This window comes from Plasmodium falciparum (genome assembly GCF_000002765.6).
Source record: "Plasmodium falciparum 3D7 genome assembly, chromosome: 9".
Lineage (NCBI taxonomy): Eukaryota > Apicomplexa > Aconoidasida > Haemosporida > Plasmodiidae > Plasmodium > Plasmodium falciparum.
Window position 1 is genome coordinate 865,001 of NC_004330.2, and position 18,445 is coordinate 883,445.

Here is an 18,445-nt window from a genome sequence, read left to right on the forward strand (position 1 = left end):
CTATATCGATTGAAAAGGAAAAAAATACATATTCGATTAAATCTAAAAAGAATCTATTTGTTTGTATGATAATATTATTCTTCTGTTCACTACTATTCATTATAATTTTTTCAAGAAAACATTTCATGTTATTTAATAATTCCTGATCACAATTTGTTTTAGTACTTATAAATAAATGATGATTGTTTTGAGTGTCATTATTTGTATCATTATTTGTATCACTATTTGTATGACAATTAGTACTTTTCATATTATTTAATAAATAAGATATATTCTCATCAGTTATATTTGTTTGTTTATTATCTTGTTCATTCATAATTATACTGTGCGTTAATAAAAAATATTTAATAAAAAAATTGAAAGATATTTCTAATTTTTTACTAATTACTTTTGATTTATTTATTTTTTTATTAATATTTTTGTTTACATGATTCAAAATGTCTTTTTCTTTATCGTCTTTAAATTGGTTTGATACGTTGTTAGAAATATTTTGTTCATCATAGTATATATTTATATAAATAAAAAATATATGAAAGAATAATTTTAAAACGAATTTATTTTTATAATTTTGTGTGTCATTATTATTAATACAATCTTTTTGTTTTTTAAATATCAACATAGAAAATTTAATAAATGTCTCTATATTTATTTTTCTCTTACTACTTTCTATATTTTGTAAATTGTTAATAAAACATAATAGTATATTTATTAATATATATTCAAAATAAATATTATATTTTGTAAAATTATCAAATATTTTACAAAGTAATGTATATAATGTATCTTGTATATATTCGATATTATTAAATAAAACAAAAAATTTGCTTAGAATACATACATCTATATTTATGTTATCATTATTTTGTTCATTTTTGTTATAATAATATAAATTTATGTCATACTTATTTATATTCATATTATTATTATTTAAAAATATATCTATCATTTTATTTTCATAATTATCATTCACATTATTTTGGAGAATAATCTTTTGATTTACATTAAAAACTTCATACCAATTATTTGTGTACATGTAATAACTATTTTGTTTTATTAACAAATTTATATAATTATCAAAAGACATGGATATATTTTTTTTTTTCTTAATATAATCAATTTTATTTTCGTCTATATTATAATCACTCTTATTACTGTTTATATTTTGAATTATTTGTTCAATTTGTTTCTTTTTATTATTATGATAACTATTTGTTCTATATATTTTTTTTCTATTATTTAATTTTTGTTTTTCCTGTGCATCCATTATTTCATTTTCTAAGTTGTTAATAATTAAAATATAATGTAACGTGAAAAGTTCTGTAAGTAGTCGAGATAATTTTTCATTTTCTTTAATGTTTACATAAAGTTCATAAAAAAATAAATAGCTGTTTTCATTTTTTATAATATTTATATCAATAAATAAGGTTTTTATAATTTGAACGTAAATGTTTTCTATATCTCCTTCTTTGTCGTTAAATATCTTGATCAAATATTTGTAGTTATATATAAAGAAATATGAGATATGTTTATATATCCTCTTTTTAATAACATAGGAGTATTCTTCGAGGGCGTTCTTCTGTAGCACTCCGATTATTTCTTTAAAATGTTTAATAATTGCATCCTTGTCTAAAAAGAATAAAAATAAATAAATATAAATAAATATAAATAAATATAAATAAATAAAAATAAATAAATAAATATAAATATAAATAAATATAAATAAATATAAATAAATATAAATAAATAAAAATAAATAAATAAATATAAATATAAATAAATATAAATAAATAAATAAATATACATATATATATATATATATATATATATATATATATATATATATATATATATGTATATATAATTACAACGTTTGTATCCCTTTTATGTTATATAAAAATATTTTATTACCCATGATGTGCCAATCAGAGAAATATATATAAAAGTACAAAGTCTCCAAGGTCACTTGAAGGATGTCGAAAAATTTATAAACCGCTGACTCCTTAACACAATGCTCATACATCACTTGTATATCTACAAAACAATTATGCAATTTATTAATTATAATATGTAGATTTTGCTTGGTGTGTTTTAGATTTATTTGATCATTTAATAAAGAATATAATGCTAATCTTGATATAGTGTAATTAAAAAAAATATATACATATAAGCTATAATAAAAATTGTAATATTTCATATTAATAAAATTTCCTTTAACATATTCATGAAATGTAAGTATGTTTTGTTTTTTTTGGATATATAAATTTGATATATTTTGAATATTATTTAATAAATTATTTGTAATATAATTTTTATAAGTACATCTTAAATAACAACACAAAATATATTCCAATGTTTCAAGATTAGTATACATAACTTGATATCTTTGAATTAATTGAGATATTGAATAATTATAACCATTTATTTGTATGATATTATTATTACTATTATTATCTGTTGTATTATTACATTTCTTTGGATATTTTACCATAGGTTCCCATTCTATTTTAAAGCATTTATTTGTACTGCATACTTGTTCGTTATTTTTTAATGACAAAAATATTTTTTCATGCAACTTATTAAATTCATTTATATGAAATTTATATATTTCAATAAATGATAATAGAAAAGAAGAATATTTATCTGTGAATTTATGCATATATTTATTAAATATACTTATATATATAGGAGTAAATAAAAAATGAATTTGTCTTAAATATGGAGCATTATAATTTCCTATATATTTATGTATAAAATTTAAAAAACCATTTATTTCAAATATATTTATATATATTTCTAGAATGTTATTTATTATATGATTTGTAAAATTATATACCTGCTTATTATTGAATGTACTTAAATTAAAATAAAATGAATTCTCATTAATCCTTTTAATAAATGAAAAAAGAGTCGAAACGATAAATGTACATGGATTTATATCAAAATTTATTATATTAATTAAATTAAGTTGATTTGTAAATATTAAATAATTTAAATATATGTTGATTTCATTTTTCTTTTTCTTTTTTTTATTTAACATACAAAATAAATGAACTACACTGTTCGTATTATCATTATCATCATTATCTTTAATTTCATTTTTATTATAATCCTCTTTTTTATACATATATTTATATTTACTTTTTTTTATATTATTATATGTACTAAATATATTCTTCAATTTAGAATTATAAAATATTATATATGGTTTTCCTGTTATATATAAATTATTTTCATAATAATTACCAGAATTATTCTCTATTATTTTCTCGTTACATTCTTTTATCCCAACTTTATTATTATTTAAATATGATTGAGAAAAATATATGTTCGTTACACAATCAAAAATATATTTTACAAAATAAGACAAGTTTATAAACAAGAAGGAGTTATTTTTTGCATTACTTTTCTTATTTATATATTGTAAATATTTATATACTAATCTAGAATATTCAACTAATATGTGTATATTACTAAAGCTTTCTTTATTACTATATATCGTAACTTCATCATCGAAATGACATAATGAATATGCAACTTTAAATTTTAACTTTTGATAATATAAAGAATGATTTTTATGAATATTAAACTTTGAATTATCTGCTTCGTTAAAAAAGCGACTTTTATTATCATTGCTGGGAAGATTATCACGATTATTACTTTGTAAAAAATCATCATCATAATCATTAACATCATCATTATCATTATCATCATCATAACCATCATCATCATAACCATCATCATCATTATTATCATTATTATTATCATGATTAATATTAGCAAGTTTGTATTTTTTATTATTATCCTTTTTATTGTTCCCTTTCCCATCTATTACATGGCTCCAATGGAATAATTTTATATATTCTTTCTTCAACACATTTTTATATATAGACAATTCAAAATGTGGTATTAACAAAAGGATAAGAAAATAATTTTGTAAAAAATTTAAATTATCCTTATCATACTTAATCAAATAATATTTAATTATTATAGTGAGTATTTTTATACATCCCTTGATCTTTAAAATATTTAAAAAAGCATACTTTTCATTTAACTCTTTATCATTTTTTATATAGAAGAGAAGTTTTTCTCTCTTATTTTTATTCATATTAATAATATTATTATTATTATTATTATTATTATTATTCATTATATGTAAATAGAATGAATTTTCTTTATTGGATATTTTATTAATTATGATATATATTATTTCTAATAATTTTTCATTTTCTGAAAATTGGAAAAATGAATAATTAACTTCTAATTTATCCTTGTAACTATTAAATAAATTCTGCACATTTTTAAAATAGCTCGTGTTATTATTTTTTATAGTTAATATAATAAATTGTTTTATATTTTCCTTTAACAAATATAATTGTCTCATAAGAATAATATAAATATTATAATGATCATTTATTTCATTTTTTTTTTTTTTATTATACATTGATAATTTATTTATTCTGTGTATATAATCATGAACATAACTATATAGAGCAAATAAATTATTATAAAAAGCATATATTTTAAGGTCATTAATAATAGAACTATTGAATTTTCTTAAATATAAGGTGAACATATTATTTATATAATTAATCATATTATAAAGTTTTTCTATATCATATTCTTTATAATTCGAACTTTTTATTTCAAAAGTTTTCTTTTCAATTTTTCTTTTCTTATTATATTTTATGTGCTCTTCTAATTTAATCACATCATTATTATTCATGTCTGTTTTTAGAACATGTATATTTTGTTTTCTCTTTTTTGTATTAAGACAATTATTTTCGGAATAATCATCGTCAGAAGAAGAATTACTTGTATCATATATAATACTATCACCACTAAGGTTATTTATACTATCATCACTATGATTATTTATACTATCATCACTATGATTATTTATACTATCATCACTATGATTGTTTATACTATCATCACTATGATTGTTTATACTATCATCACTATTATTCATATGATCATAAACACTACTACTTGTATCAATTTCTATATCTTCCTCCTTTTCATTTTCCATATTTAAGGTATAAAATGATTTCTTCTCATCAGAATATATTTTATTATCCACAAAAATATCTATCAACATTATACATGTATCAAACATTATATTAAATAAAGTGTTCGAATTCAAATGAACACTCTCATTATTATTAATTAAAACTAATATATTATTAATATATCTTATATTTATTTCATTATCTTTTTCTAAGATGTTTTTTAAATTTAAAAATTGTAATAACCTATCCAATATAATAGTCTCCACATATATTTTATGTTTCATAAGAATTTTTAAAAGCATTCCAATTAATTTGTAATTCTCATTATATACATGTTTTAAATTAATATTAGATAAAATTCCTATATAATATTCAACATCATTTATTATATCTTTTTTTCCTTTCAATCTTTTTTTCTTCTCCTTCAACTTACTCAACAAATTCTCGACAGAGCTTTCTACATGTATGTTGTAGCTCTTCATCCTATATTAATATTTTCAAAAATATATATAAAATAAAAAAAAAAAAAAAAAAAAAAAAAAAAAGAACAATAATATACACGTAAACAGAAAAATAAATTAATTAAAACATAATGATTTTAATATATACCCAATTTAATTAAAACAAACAATGATAATTTTCTTTTTTATAAATGATCTGGGAAAATGAAGCACGAAAAAATAATAAAATAAAAAAAAAAAAAATAAATAAAATACATATATAAATATATACAAATATTATATAATAATATATTTCATGTTTTAAAAAAAAATTTTTAACAAAAGAATTATAAATATTACATATATATATATTATATATATATATATATTATATATATATTAAAATGTAAAATAAGATAAAATAAAATATGTAAAAAAATACAAATTGTAATAATATTATTTTAATAATATATAATCTTTCTATAATATTTTTACATAAAAAAAAAAAAAAAATTAAATAAATAAATAAATATAGATAATAATTATAATCAAAAAAAAATTTATAAAAACAATAAAACAACTACAAAAATATAGTTAGATGCACAATAAAAAAAAAAACAAACATAATATAATATAATATAATATTATATATATATATATATATATGTATACATATGTGAATATATAATAATATAAAATATATTTAATAATATATAAGTAGTTCATATATATAAAATTATTATCATATGGTATATATATACTCAGTGTATATATATATATATATATATATATATATATATAAAGTATGTATTTATGTATGTATTCTTTTTTTTTTTTTTTTTCTTTTTTTTTTGGTTCGTATTAGAAAATATAAAGGAAAAATTTAAGAATTTATATTATAAATATATTATATATATATAACTATTATGTTTTAGTTTAATTTCTTATATGCTATTTTGGATCTATGGATTTTCCTGGTAAAAACTTATGCAAATTTTTTTCTTTTATAAAAAAGGTATACCTATTTGCAACACACTTTTTAAATAATTATTCAGTATATATATATATATATATATATATATATATATATATTATGAAGATGTACTAAAAAATGTTTTTCTTTTTTTTAATTTTTTATAGTTTTAACATTTTATAATATTATATTTTTGTTTTGTTTTTTTAATTTTTCCTAAAATATAAAAAGTAGTTCAAAATGGATTTTACCTTAATGTTCAAATAATATTTTATACATTTAAAAATATATAATTTTATTCCACATAAGAACCTAAAAAAATATAATATACATATATACATATATATATATATATATATATATTATGTTTTTATGTATTTATTATTAGTTTTATTTTTTTAAAATGTATATAAAAATTGTCAAAAATATTAAACGATATCACAACATATTTCATTATAGAAAGGAATGTGTAGCTACAGAATCTTTAATAAAAAATACTTATTTAACTAAAGAATATTATGACAAAAATAAGAAGAAAAAAATAGACTTATTTGATTTTGTACCACCAGAAAATTTCGTATCCTCATATTTTGAAAAGCTGGATAAGTGTTATTCTAATCCAAGATCTATATTAAGGTACCTTTTTTTTTTTATTAATTTTTTATTTTTTTTTTAAGTTATATCTGTGTGTTGATCTTTAATATGATAACATAGAATAAATATACATACATATATATATATATATATATATATATATCTATTAAGCTATATATTTTTATTGTGTTACTTTATTTTAACAGGCTATATAAAGATTATATTGAAAAAGAAGATTACCCTAATTACAATTGGCTAATTCGATGCTTCTGTCAGCTAGCCAACATCTTTGGGTTCAACTCGTTTTGGAGTGTAAAGGATAAAGAAGCTATTCATGAATTGAAATTATTTAAATATCTAGTATATGATTTAATAGAAAAGAAAGAGAAAATAAAAGCAAGACATTGTCCTAGATTACTTTATGCAATGTGTTGTTTAGATTATCGTTGTTATTTTCTTCTTCCAACAATTTTAGAAATAACTGAAATGAATATAGAAAAATATCGGTTCCCAACTTTATGCATGATAAGTTTTTGTTTATCATATTTGGGATTAACAAATCAAAGTGTACAATTTGGTTGTGAAAATTATTTATCTAGAAATTATAATTTAATAATAAAAATATTGAATAATCTTTATGAGAGAAGAGAAGAAGGAAAAATAGATAGTACCAACTTTTGTTGGTCCTTATTATCATTTGTTATGGTTATAAATAATATGTATGAATATCCTTCAAAAGAAAATAGCTTTTTACCAGAAATTTTAAAAAATGCATGTAATTCCTTAACAAAAGAAAATATACCAGAAAGTGGATGGGTACAATATTTTTTATATATGACATTATATTGTTGTGATGTTGAAAAACCTAGTAATGAATTACAAATTAAAGAAAGTATACCATATTACATTCAGGAATATTTACATTTAAAATGGCTAGATAATATATTAATAACAGCACAAAATCAAGGATCTGAAAAAATGCAACTTGAAATGGAAAATATTATAAATAAATTACAGCTAAAAGATTTCTTTATTAATTTATCTGTAGGAAGAAAAATCGATGAACAACATTGTTTTTTTACATCTCATTTTTATAAACCTTTAAATCTATGTATTGAGTATGATTATTTTCATCCCATTGGACAAAATAGACCACTTGTTAGTGGTATAATATCTTTAAAAAATCGTATATTTAAAAAACTTAATTTCAATGTTGTTAATATACATAAATGCTATTGGGATCCTCTAAATGACGATCAAAAAGAAGCACAGCTGATCAAAATTATAGAAACATTTCAACAAAAGCAAGATCCGAAAACAAAAATGGAATCCAAAGAATTATATGAAGAAAAATATTTTGATTCAAATATACTACATCTTAAACATAAGAGAGTTAAATTTCATACTTGGCCACCAGAAAATATAACAATTTGAAAAAATGAAAATATTCCAAAATAGAGGGAAATGTAGGTCTTTGAATTTTCTCCACATTAACGCATATATATATATATATATATATATATATATATATATATATATATGTTGTTTTTTTTTTTTTTTTTTTGTGTATATATATATATATATATATATTTTCTTTTTTTGGTTATCCTTTTATTTATTTGTTTGTTTGTTTGTTTGTTTGTTTTTTTTTAAACATAATAAATTATAACATAAATATATATAAATAAAATTTACAACAACAAAAAAAAATAATAATATTAAAAAATAAAAAAAAAATGAAAGCAATTAAATAATATAACAATAAAAATAATAACATTTGGATAATATATGCATACATAAAAATTAATAAATAAATAAATAAATAAATAAATATATATATATATATATATATATATATATATATATATGTCAATATATACAAAAAAGTATTTATTTTTATTTCCAGTTCATTCACCAAAATAAAAAAAAAAGAAAAGAATTTCTATATATTTTTTTAGTTTTCAAAATTAACAGTTAATGTAGGGAACTTTTGCTTTAATCTTTCTGTTATTTCATTTTTAACGTTGTGTGGTATATTTATTTCTTCACTTGAATTCTCTATATTTAGAAATTTCAAACAAACATAGTTGTTAATATTCTCCTTATTATTTACCAACTCTTTAATTATAACTTCTACTTCTAATAAATATTATAAAAAGTAAAATATATTATATAATAATAATAATAATGATAATATTAATAAAGTTTAAAATATTGAAAAATTTTTATACATATTAAATATTATATCAATTCGTATATAAGTATGCAGATATAATTACATGTGTACATAGGAATAATGGATATTTAATATAAATAAATAAATATATATATATATATATATATATTTATATTTTTATAATTTTTACTTTTATATATTCTTACTTAAAAAATCCAAGTATGGTTTCAATTGACTTAAGCAGTTTTGAATATTTTGTTCATTAATTTCATCAAAGTTTGTGATGATTACATTGGGTTCTTGATTCTGTTCATTTCTTATATACATTTTTAATGTTTTCTTAATTACATGAGATACAGTTATACTATTAGAACTGCAGGTAACACAATTACCCAACAGTCTAATATATAAATCATTATTTTTTATATCTACTAATTCTACATCACCGTTATCTATTTGTAATTTAGGTCTGATTAAATTTAAAACCTTTTCCACATTTTCAGGATTTAATTCATAATATAAACCTTCATCATTTTCTGATGATAAAAATATTTGAAATGGTACACCATTCTTTTTATTTTTTACTACGTATGTTCTTTTTCTTAATATATTCAATGGAACCCTTAACATGTTATTATTTAAAGGTTCGAAATTATTTTGTATAAATAACACCTTTGCCTTGTCATATTGTAAGATGCTAAGGTTTTTCACATACACAAAAAAAAAATACCAAATAAAAAGGACACTGAGGAATATACAGTTCATCTTATTAAAGTACACATTTAAATATACCATAAAAATGAGCAAACAATATATATAAATAAATAAATATATATATATATATATATATATATATGTATGTATTCTGAAAAAAGAAACAGAAAAATTAAAACACGAAGAATTATAAAAACAAATCAAACTGCTTAAACATAAAATTTAAGATAAAAATATATATATAATTTATTTATTCAATAAGAATTTTAATTGTAATATATACAATATTTGTATATATTTTATATAATACGTTACATATATGTTTATTTTTTTCTAAATTTTACCTGAACCGTTCATAATTTTTTTTTTCCCTATAGTGTGTAAAAAAAAAAAAAAATAATAAAATAAAATAAAATAAAATAAAAAATATATAAGTTAATATCTTATATATATATTATAGGTATAAATATATTATTAAAAAACTAATTTCATTTCGTATGTACTAATATATATATATATTTGTAATTATTTTTCTTTTGGTAGATATCATTTTCTTAATTTTAATAAAATATTATATATCTATATAAAATATTCCTATAAAAAAAAATGAAGTAACATAATATATATAAGCATCCATTAATCTCTTGTGTTATTATATCATTTTCTTAAATTAGGAAAAGAAAAACAGTTACAGTATGATAAAAATTTATAAAGAATATATACGTACCGAAAACTACTTCAGCACAATATTTTCCTATATAATTTTACATCTTTATAATAAAGATAATTTCTTTAAAAAGAGAACAAATAGAAATAATTTATTTGGAGATTTGAAAAAGCCATTTTATTTAAATAAGAATAAAGTTATCATTCAAAACAACATAATAAAAAAAAAAAACCTAGTACTTCATTTTTCAACAAGCCAAATTAGTTACTTCTATTATCATTACTTTGTGTATATATTGTTACCGAAATTGAATTATTTAAATAGTTCTGAAAAAAATGAAATTATAGAAAATGTTTATTTAATAAATAACAATACGCACCAAGATGTGAGGGATTACATATACAATAAAATAAACCAGAATGAACGAAATATAATTTTTTGTAATAATTTGCTACCAGGAGAAAATTTTAATTATACTAACACTCTAGGTATATTCTTGGAAAATAAATATTTTTTAGATCTACCTTTTAAAAATTTTAAGTCTACACATAATGTACGAAAGCATACATATTTAAAAAAGAATAGACATAATAATTGTATTATGTTAAAGAAGCAAATATTTAATTTGAATAAAAAGAATCAAAAAAATGTTATATATCCCAATACATTATACATATCTTATTTTTTTAATAACGATTATGATAAACAATGTATTAAATTAATTAAGAGAAATAAGCACTTAAACACATTGTTAAAATATAATCATATTATAAACGAAATAAATAAAAACATACAATGGTTTAAACATTATACATTTTATAAATATTATACTAATGCATATATAAATTTTTTGAACTATCGAATGGATATATTTTATCAATATATGAATATTTTTGTAAATAAAAAAAAAAATATATATATTCATACAAAAGGAAATAATAATGGAATTATATATTATTTTACTAGATATAAACATGTTTTTTTAAATTCAAATATATTCTTTCATTTTATAAATAATCAAAAAGTCTATTTAGATTTTTCCACAGGTGCTGATTTATATATAAAATTTTTGCACTTGCAAGAAAAAATATATAATTTATCATCAATCGTTAATCGTGATATTTTTTTATTATCATCCAACTATGAAGATGTTAATAATAAGACGAATTATAATAAACCAAACTTAATTAAAGAAATAAAAAGAAATATAAATATACACATTTGGACTAATGCTCAAAAGGAAGAATTTCGGTACCATTTAAAGAAAATTAAATTTAAGAAATTTTATAATTAAACGTCTTTTTTTTTTTTTTTCTTTTTTTTTTTATTTACCTGAATTATGTATTAATGATGATATTATAAATAAATAAAAATATATATATATATATATATATATATATTTTATTCAATTATATATTAAAAAGATGTAATTTTGTTTTATATATTATTTATATATATATTTTTTGTATGTTACTTTTTTTTTTTTTTTTTGTTTTATTGTTTTATTTTTATTTTTTTTTACCCTTAATAATATGAACAAAAAAAAAAAAAAAAAATTATGGCTAATTAAAAATAATTTGTTTCAAATTAAAGGATAATTTATTTATAAATAAATAAATGAAAAAAGATAAAAAAACAAAAAAAAAATATATATTTTAATAAATATATTCTTATAATATATATATTTATATATATATATAGAACATATATAAAATATTATATATATATATTTTGTAATATCCTAATAGTGCTTATATTTTTAATTGTAGATGATATAATATAGTATTATATAAATTTTACCCCCCTTTTTTCTTCTTCTATTGCCTTATAAAATTTGCGCATATATTTTAAAATATATATTATATATATATATATATATATATAATAAGCCCATGATTTATGAAGGAGAAATATGAATATGTTTTTTGATAAATATATTTTATATTAATAAACATATAAATATATATGTTTTAAAAGTTTTTATCAAATAGTTTTGTGTAAATACTTATTATAAAAAAACATATACTTATAAATTTTGAAACATACCATATAAAACATATTAATATATTATTATATATTTTTAATATATTTATTTATAATTTAAAAGGTATAAGAAAAAAACTTAATATAATAAAATATTAATATACATATTTTTTTTCTCCTTTGTTTTTTCTTATTTATAATTAATATATATTTTGTATTTTTGTTTATTCTTTTAATTATTTAATTTTTTTTTTTTTTTTTTTATCTATATATTGTTATTATAAACATTCATCAAAATGAACAAATAATAAATAAATAAATGAATATATATATATATTATATATATATAGAACAAAAGTCATATATTTATTTTTTTTTTATTTTTTACTATTTAATTTTTTATTATATTTTTTATTTTTTTGTGGTGCTTTTGTTTGCTTAAAAAGTATGATATACCTTAAAGGAGAAAATAAAATTATAAGTATAAATGAAGAAGATATAAATGATGAGAATTATATTATAATAAAAAGTATCCTAAAAGATGAGAAGATTTGTATGAATGGTTGGATTCAAATAAGTTTTATATTTTATGAAAAGAATTATTATAAATTATTTTTAGACTTGATTAAAGAAGGAGACATATTTTTTGAGGATTATAATAATAAGATATTTAATATATTATTGTTAGTATATAATTTAGAAAAAATAATAAATGTAAAAAATGAAAATAAAGAAGATGAATTAAAAATAAAATTAGAAAATTTACTAAATCAAATTGAGAAGAAGATTAAAGAAAAAAACGACAATCATAAAGAAATAGAAAAATATAATTCCGATACTGAAAATAAAGATGTAAATAAATTATTGAATAATAATTCAGAATATAATAATAAGAATTATTATAATAAATATGATTATTTATCCTATCTTATGATTAAAGGAATATATAATATTAATATGTATTTATATTTATTAAATAAATATGATTATAAATGTGGTACAAATAATTTATTTTCTTCATCAGTTATAAAAAAGACAATAGATTCTTCAATAAATGTAAATGGAAATGTTATAATAAATAATAATGAATTTACAAATCCTTTAAATTATTTAATTCATAGTATAAATATTTTTATTTTATTATTGAAAAAAAATAATTTTGATTTTATTTCTTCCATATATTTATCTTTCGCCTTATGCTTAATTTATAAATTAGATGCTTGTATTCAATTTTCATCATATGTATTAATAAGAATTATCCATTTCCAAAATTTTCTAAACTTATTATTAGAAGATTATAAGATTAAATATGTCCATAAAAATAACAATCCAGATAATAGAAGTATAACAAAGAATAATGTACAAGATATGAATGAAAGCAAAGATGAAAAAAAAAAAACAGTGAAAAAAAAAAAATTCTTTTTTTTCGGAACTTCAGAAAATGAAGAAGATAATAATATAGATAATAATTCAAATAATAATAATTCTGATAACAATTTAGATAATACATATAAATATATTCAAATAAAAAATTTGATGAATATATCAAATAATATAAAATCTATATTAAAATATATTATTGGTATATGTTATTTAAAAAAAAAAAATTTCTCCCTCGCTTCTTATTGTTTTACTTCATCTATAAAAATTGATAATAACAAATGTGCATATATATCAAACTCTTCTTTATTATTAATGAATTATGTGAATAAAATTATAGAGCATAATAATTTTATATATATTAATGAGTTCAATTTTTTAAAATACTCGAATAATTATTTATCTACAAATAATTACAATAATTTGGAAAATTATCAAAATGATGAGGAGAATAAAAAAAAGGATATAAAAATAGGAACACATCAAAATAATACTCAAAATATTAACAATATGCATAATATTCATAATAATAATAATAATAATAATAATAGTAATATTAATAGACATTACAATTCTGTTGACATATCTAATGAAGGTTCAAATTTGGATAGCATAATACATAAGGAACAATTTTATCATGAAGAAAATTTACAACTTAAAGGAAAAAAAAATACAAAAACATATCAAGGAATTTCCATTAGTAGTAATAATAATTTCGTAAATCTTTTAAGAAAAGTACATATGAAAGATATAATAAATTTAACTTTATTTTATTATTATAATTATTTAGAAGGTGGTATATTAAAATGTTCACAAAATTTAAAGCAGTTATTAAATTGTTGTGATATATATATATTAGATAAAAATGATATATATGAATATGATGAATCAATTGAATCAATTAATAATGAAAATATATTTGTAAAAAATAAAAAATGGAAAGATATATATTTAAATAATAATATAATTTCTTTATATTTTGATTTATGTGAAATATGGTTAATTCAAGGAAATTATCGAGCTATACTTCTTTTGAAAATAATAAAACATAAAATAAATTTTAATTATATTAACAAAAAAGCCTTAAGTAAATATTATTTTTTAATTGGTATATATTATCATATATTACAGAATATGAAAAAAGCATTAATGTATTATCATAAAAGCTTTCTTATATATAAAAATAATATAAGCAGATATTATTATACAATATGTTGTATACATTTAAAAAAATATAATAAGGCAAAAAGCAATTTAATATATTTATATAAAAAGTGTAGAAATGCTTATGTCATTAAATTATATGTCTATTTTTTTGTACACACATCGAATATATATTTGAATTATAATGTACTAAATAAGGAAACAATAAAAAAAAAAGAAATCAACAGGAGGGAAAATAAAAATGATGTAAATAGAAATGAGTTGCATAAAAATGATACCCATAATAATGATATCACATCAAACCATATTGATTCCCATATGAATAATCAAACAAATGATTACGTAAGTTACCATATAGATAACAAATTCTGTAAAAGCAATAGAAATCAACATGTAAAAATTCTACACAAGGTGTTACTTAATATGATAGAAATTATTAATAAAAATGAAATAATATTTGATAATAATTTAGATATAATTTTATTAAAAGCCAAAATTTATGAATTGCTAATAACAAAATATAGTAATGAATATATTGAAAGCTATTTTAAATTATTAGATGATATATATGAAGTAAAATATTTTTTTACTATAAAAAATAAGTCCCCTAAATTATCCATAGAATTAATTAATAATTATATTGTATCTATGTTTTACTGTAATTATAAGCAAAAAAGTTTAGGATTGATAGAATTATTAAAAGATGAAATATTTTGTAAGATAAAAAAATTTCATACATATTATACATACGCTATTTTATGTAAGGGTAAATCATCCTTATGTAATATAGACAATCTTTTAAACAAAGACAAATTATACAATGTAGCGACAAGGAAAGAGGTGAACCACATTTACCAAGATAAAAATAATAAAAGAAAAAGTAATTGTGATAATACAACTATTGGTCATAATAATAAACGAAGAAAAAATGAAATACATGATAAAGATTTAAAAATTGAAGAACAAAATTTTTATGATCAAAAAAAAAAAGATGATATAGACATAAATGAAAGCATACATTTTCATGAGAATGTTATAAATTCAATAAATAGATCCAAATTAAAATGTAAAGAAATGCTTCAAAAAAATATAAAAAAACTAAAATATATTAAAGATATATTAAGATATCATCGTATATTTGAAATACAAAATAATATAATAAATATAAAAAACCATAATATGATAAAAAAAAAAAATACTCATGAAATATATAATAAAATCATGAAAAAGGAAAGATATATAAATCTTATAAATTATCTAAAAAAGCTATACATAACCATTTCCTTTAACAACATAATTTTATTAGAAATTGTTGGGTATAAAAATATATGTATAAATATGTATAAAATATTTACAGAAATATATATAAATTATGAATGTGCTTTTATAAGATTAGCAAATATATATATAAAAAATAAAAACTTTTTAAAAGCTAAACAAATTATAGATAATGGATTACAAAAAAATCCTAGTTCTATAAAATTACATTTATTAAAATCATATATGCATTATAAAAGAAAGCATTATGATTATAGTATATATACATTGGAAAAGTTAAAAAGAGAAGATCAAAATAAAAATGTAAATATAAATAAAAATAATCCACATAATAATGATAGTATTTTAATTAATACATACATATCTATAATAAAGTTTCATAAAATTAAAGAATGCAAAAGCAAAGAAGAAAAAAATTCTATAATAAACGAAATATATAATAAAATACAACTATTATTAGAAAAAAAAAGTAATTATTTTATAGCTAATTTAATAGGAGTGCTATTGAATATAAATAATAAATATGATATAGCTTATGAATCCTTTCAAATAATAATTGACTCATATGAAAAATTATCTTTTTATTATATATCAAGTATAAAAAATATTATTTATCTTATGTTTAATCATTTAATAAGAAATAATCATATAATAAATAATAAATTATTTCTCAATAAATTAAATTTATTTTTTAATCTAAGTGTCAAATACGGACTTAACGATAAAAAAATTTATTTGTGTTATTCAAATTATTTACATGTTTTGGAAAAATATGATGACGCTATTAATTTATTATATCTATGTTATAAGAAGTGGCCTTATGATATTTCTATATTAAATTCATTAATTATAATTATTGATTCTTGTGTATCCAAATATTTGAGTTATGAATATGTAGATCTAAAAAATATTTTTTTTATGAAAGGATTAATACATTTTTCCTTTCAAGTAATATATACGTTATTATATCTTAAGCATTTTACCACAACGGCTCCTTTATTATCATCAGGTAGGTTGTATGATATGTATAATTCAGAAAATGTAATTTGTGTATATATGTGTACATTTGGGAAATATAAATAAATAAATATATATATATATATATATATATATATATATATATATATGTATGTATATTATTATATTATTATATTATTTTATTTTTTTTAGATGAAAAGTACAATTACTATAAGGAAGGAGATTATATCATTGAGATAAAAAAAAAGAACTTGGAAATTTTGGCTAGCAGAAAATATTTAATATCCACATATAAAAAATTTGAAGAAAAAATCAAGCCATATATAGAAAGCAGCTTACCAACTATGTTAAAGCAAAAGAAATTGTATGAGATGAAGAAAGTTAATATACAAAAGAAAATCTATGAAGAAAAGAAAAGAAAACAAATGAATTTAGAAATGATGAAAAAAAAAAGTGAAGAAAATTTGCATGCAGAATTATTAAGAGATGTTAATGAAATAACATATCACATATCTGATAAAATAAATGTAAGTGAACAAAGAGATAATTCTTTTTATATTAATGATCATCAAAATGATATTATACAAGAAACAAATGAAATTCAGTTGGATAGTATACCTACACCTTCAAATAAGAATATTATCAATGTAGAGGAGGAAAATTCATCTTTTGAAGAATCACGTAATTATGAATCTTCAGACAATAGTTCTGATTTATTTGAAGAGCCAAGTCCAAAAAAGAGAAAAAAGGTTATTGATTAAAAATGACATAATGGGGAATAGACATATACATAAATATGTATATATATATATATATGTACATATATATATGTATATAATATATATTGGAAATGTTAAAAATATTTGATCTCTTTTTTATTATTTTTTTTTTTTTTTTTTGGTAATTTATAAAACTATTATGTTATATTTTATATATTTTTAAAATTTTTTTATTGTGAAGATTAGTTTAAAATAAAAATGATAAAACTTGTTGAAAAAAATTAAAATTTAATATGTGTATATATTACATAAATATATATATATATATATATATATATATATATATATATATATATATCACATAAATATA

General features: G+C 17.3%; 5 protein-coding genes across 5 annotated transcripts in view; 3 read left to right on the forward strand and 2 right to left on the reverse strand.

The window, feature by feature from the left end:
• PF3D7_0921200 (conserved Plasmodium membrane protein, unknown function) overlaps positions 1–5,491 on the reverse strand; it is a gene marked incomplete at both ends in the record, with an annotated part of 7,711 nt that extends 2,220 nt beyond the window's left edge. The window contains 2 exons of the mRNA XM_002808898.1: positions 1–1,626; positions 1,909–5,491. The exon at positions 1–1,626 is cut by the window's left edge and continues 1,044 nt beyond it. Coding sequence (XP_002808944.1) covers positions 1–1,626; positions 1,909–5,491 — 5,209 coding nt within the window. The remainder of the gene's footprint in view (positions 1,627–1,908) is intronic.
• Positions 5,492–6,825: 1,334 nt separating this feature from the next.
• On the forward strand, positions 6,826–8,450 carry PF3D7_0921300 (conserved protein, unknown function; the record flags this gene model as incomplete). Its single annotated transcript, XM_001352048.1, has 2 exons — positions 6,826–7,058; positions 7,223–8,450. The coding sequence occupies 2 exons, from the start codon at positions 6,826–6,828 to the stop codon at positions 8,448–8,450; spliced, it is 1,461 nt and encodes a 486-aa protein (XP_001352084.1).
• A 520-nt stretch (positions 8,451–8,970) lies between these two features.
• On the reverse strand, positions 8,971–9,957 carry PF3D7_0921400 (NifU-like scaffold protein; the record flags this gene model as incomplete). The annotated part of the gene is made up of 2 exons (XM_001352049.1): positions 8,971–9,155; positions 9,399–9,957. 2 exons carry the CDS (start codon positions 9,955–9,957, stop codon positions 8,971–8,973), a joined length of 744 nt encoding a protein of 247 aa, XP_001352085.1.
• Positions 9,958–10,601: 644 nt separating this feature from the next.
• PF3D7_0921500 (conserved Plasmodium protein, unknown function) lies at positions 10,602–11,867 on the forward strand (the record flags this gene model as incomplete). Its single annotated transcript, XM_001352050.1, has 1 exon — positions 10,602–11,867. One exon carries the CDS (start codon positions 10,602–10,604, stop codon positions 11,865–11,867), a length of 1,266 nt encoding a protein of 421 aa, XP_001352086.1.
• A 1,136-nt stretch (positions 11,868–13,003) lies between these two features.
• PF3D7_0921600 (tetratricopeptide repeat protein, putative) lies at positions 13,004–18,117 on the forward strand (the record flags this gene model as incomplete). The annotated part of the gene is made up of 2 exons (XM_001352051.1): positions 13,004–17,387; positions 17,549–18,117. 2 exons carry the CDS (start codon positions 13,004–13,006, stop codon positions 18,115–18,117), a joined length of 4,953 nt encoding a protein of 1,650 aa, XP_001352087.1.
• Between the last annotated feature and the right edge of the window lie 328 nt (positions 18,118–18,445).